This window comes from Camelina sativa, chromosome 6, assembly GCF_000633955.1.
Source record: "Camelina sativa cultivar DH55 chromosome 6, Cs, whole genome shotgun sequence".
Taxonomy (NCBI): Eukaryota; Viridiplantae; Streptophyta; class Magnoliopsida; order Brassicales; family Brassicaceae; genus Camelina; species Camelina sativa.
The window spans coordinates 8,112,324-8,115,604 of NC_025690.1; the positions used below are offsets into that span (position 1 = coordinate 8,112,324).

A 3,281-nucleotide genomic window follows, 5' to 3' on the forward strand; every position below is an offset into this window, starting at 1 on the left:
GCACTCAAATATGTGAATAAACATAGTAGATTGCTTTACGACCCCTTATATATGACCCTTTCGGAAGTTGGTTGCGCAAACAGTAATCTATGCCATTTGGAAACATAGAAATAACCTGTTACATATTCAAGACTATGTTCTGCCTTCTGTGATATTCAAAGACATTGACAGGAAGATTAGAAACTCTATCACTGCTCGTCAGTCCAAGAAGCGGTTCAAGAACCTAATGAGTCTGTGGTTATTGTTGAATATGGGCTTTGCCCCCAACATTTACAGAAGCCCAAACAGAAGATCTTATGAGTTTTGGGTCTGAAGTTTTGGATCTGGCCCATCTGGTTGCAGGGGCAAAATTGTCATTTAACAGAGAAACAGAAGAATCCCTATGTCACTGGCCCACTATATATATCAGATGTCATTGTCAGAGCTAGGGATCCACTTTTTGGGCAATTAGAGAGAGAAGAACAATAATTTTCGTATTAACTGCGCTTAGCTCTTTGATTGTCATTTTCCGCAAACCCTTCACTTCATTTCTATGTTAATAAAAGGATCAGCTCCGGTTTATCCCCATTAATATTTGTATTATTTATATTATCGATTTCTTACATCAACAATTTGGCGCCCACCGTGGGGCACTGTTCAGAATCCTTTCTTTGACGAAAAGAGTTTGAAGACAAAGGCGTTTTCGGAAAACCAGAAGCATATCTCACACCGATCTCTCTAGCAATGAAGGCGTCGACATCTCCGGAAAACCAGAAGCATGCCTCCCATGGATCGCCTCGCATTTCCTAGGCCAACGCTATGGGGGCGCACCTTTGCTACGAAGAACCAATCTTAAGGCGCTGATAGGACCGAAGAAGACGCAGTCGAAGGCACACTACCGAAGGCACTGTTCCAGGAGATCGTGCAGTTGTAGGCGCCACTATCAGCAATCGCGGAGCCGTAGGCGCTCCGTCCTCCAATGGCGTAGCCGTAGGCGTTACGCCCCTAATCGCGGAACCATAGGCGCTCAGTCCATCAATGGCGTAGCCATAGGCGCTACATTCCCCAACCATGTAGATGGCATCGCCTCAATCAATCGCATAGCCGTAGACGCTACACGCACTGCCCGACGTCCTGCGTTATGCGTACCGCGCACTGCCCGACGTCCTGCGTCATGCGTACCGCGCACTGCCTGGCGTCGCGTCCTGCGTCATGCGTACCGCGCACTGCCCGGTGTCCTGCGTCCTCTGTACCGCGCACTGCCCGACATCCTGCGTCTTGCGTATCGCGCACTGCTCGGCGTCCTGCGTCCTGAGTACCGTACACCGCCCGGCGTCCTGCATTCCGCGTACCACGCACTGCCTGGCGTCCTGCGTCCTGCATACTGCGCACTGCCTGGCGTCCTGCGCCCTGCGTACTGCGCACTGCCCGGCGTCCTGCGTACCGCACACTGCCCGACGTCATGCAGTGGCGGAGCCTGAAAAGTTATTCATGGGTGTCATAACTCATAATATTTTTTAAAAAAAATATAAATTATGATAAAAAAAATGTTATTACAAAAGTTCATTCTAAAGATGAATCCTACGCTCACTCATACTTTGAAACATTTAATCAATGTTTCGTTTGTCATAGTGTCAAGTACCTGTTTTTCAATAAAGCAAACTAGACAATCACTAAAAATGTATCACAAATACGATTACGTGAAGCTGTCTTCACCATGTTCATTGCAGAAAAACATCTTTCAACGGTTGCGGTAGCAACAGGTAGAATCAAGGCTAGCTTCAAAAGTCGATAAACCAAAGAATGAGAAATATGTTTCTTTGTCTCCACCATCACACGAGCTAGATCACCAAGACTTTTAAGATTAGAAAACCTTTCATCTCTTTGCACATTATCAAGATAGATGTCAAGTTGATGATCAAGAGATACACGCTCCACAAAACTAAAGTCATCTGGATAAAGCTCAGCCATTCTCACCAACATTGATTTATTAAATTGCCGAAAAGAATCCACCGGACTTAAGGATGCAATGCAAACAAGTAGTTCTGAATTTACCTCGTCAAATCGATCATTGAACTCTTGAAGTTGCATATCTAAGACAGTGTAGAAACAATCTACCTTATAGTGATGCAAGTTGCTTATGTTGGTCTTTTTCCTTGGCCTTCTTGAATCAACAAACTCTTCGTCCATATTAAGCACTTCAGTATTGTTTTTCTCACCAAAAGAACATACTCTAGTAAGAAAATCATCCCATCCATCATCTCTAAGCTTCTGCAGTTGTCGCTTAGTAGATGCCACCAATGAAATAGCATTCAAGATATCTTGATCTCTTCTCTGTAAAGCCTTGGATAAGCTATCAGTGAGCCCCAAAATATGTAAGGTTAACTGGAGATAGAAAGCAAAATCAAAGGTATGAAAGTATTTGAGGAGGCCATATGCTTGTCTCCTTTTGGTTGTGTCTACGCCCTCATCCTGAATATATTCAAGAACCTCAATAATACAAGAAAACAAATCAACAAGCCGTAGTAAAGTCCTATAATGTGAACCCCAGCGAGTATTTGTAGGCCGTTGAAGTGAAAGCTCCTGATTTAACCCAGTTCCAGTCTTAATTTCACCATTACTAATCCCTTCTTCAATTTTTTTGTGATAGCTTTCCCGAAGCATGTCTTTTCTCTTGCAAGAAGCCCCAACCACATTCAATAAGAGAGAAACCATATCAAAAAAGTCTCCAACTTCAAAATGTTTTTTTGCTACCGCCACAACAACTAACTGCAATTGATGGGCAAAGCAATGAACATAATACGCTGAACTACTTTCTTTCAAAATCAGTGACCTCAATCCATTGAATTCTCCTTTCATGTTGCTAGCTCCATCGTAACCTTGTCCTTTCACCTTTTTCAAACTCAATCCATGTTTGGCAAACAAAGAATCAATAGCAATCTTCAGAGATAAAGAAGATGTCTCCTTCACATGACTAATGCCAACAAATCTTTCTTTTACTATTCCATACTTATCAACAAAGCGAAAAACCACAGCCATCTGCTCTTTGTCTGAAACATCAGCTGATTCATCTACCAATAAGCCAAAGACATCATTACCAGTTTCTTGGATAACAGATTTAGTTACTTCTTCTGCAAAGCAGTGCACAATATCTTTTTGAACTGGAGGAGATGTCATCTGATTATTTTTAGGAGCATTCTTCAACACAACTTTTCTCACAATCTCATTTTGGCCAGCAGTATATTTGAGAAGCTCCAAAAAATTACCTTTATTTGTTGAATCTTCTGTCTCGTCATGGCCAC

The 3,281-nt window shown here is 42.7% G+C and overlaps 1 protein-coding gene across 1 annotated transcript; it reads right to left on the bottom strand.

The window, feature by feature from the left end:
• LOC104790648 (zinc finger MYM-type protein 1-like) lies at positions 816 to 3,156 on the bottom strand. Its single transcript, XM_019246295.1, has 4 exons — positions 1,696 to 3,156; positions 1,577 to 1,621; positions 1,200 to 1,456; positions 816 to 1,035 (listed from the first exon to the last, which is right to left on the bottom strand). Exons 1-4 carry the CDS (start codon positions 3,154 to 3,156, stop codon positions 816 to 818), a joined length of 1,983 nt encoding a protein of 660 aa, XP_019101840.1.

Bases quoted from the DNA above. Each gene is read 5' to 3' on its own strand.
- LOC104790648 (XM_019246295.1), bottom strand. From the start codon at position 3,156: ATGACATCTCCTCCAGTTCAAAAAGATATTGTGCACTGCTTTGCAGAA. The intron at 1,457-1,576 runs GTATGAGTGAGC...ATAACTTTTCAG, and splicing joins CATTGATTAAATGTTTCAAA to GCTCCGCCACTGCATGACGT. The intron at 1,036-1,199 runs GTACGCATGACG...TGGGGAATGTAG, and splicing joins AGGACACCGGGCAGTGCGCG to CGCCTATGGCTACGCCATTG.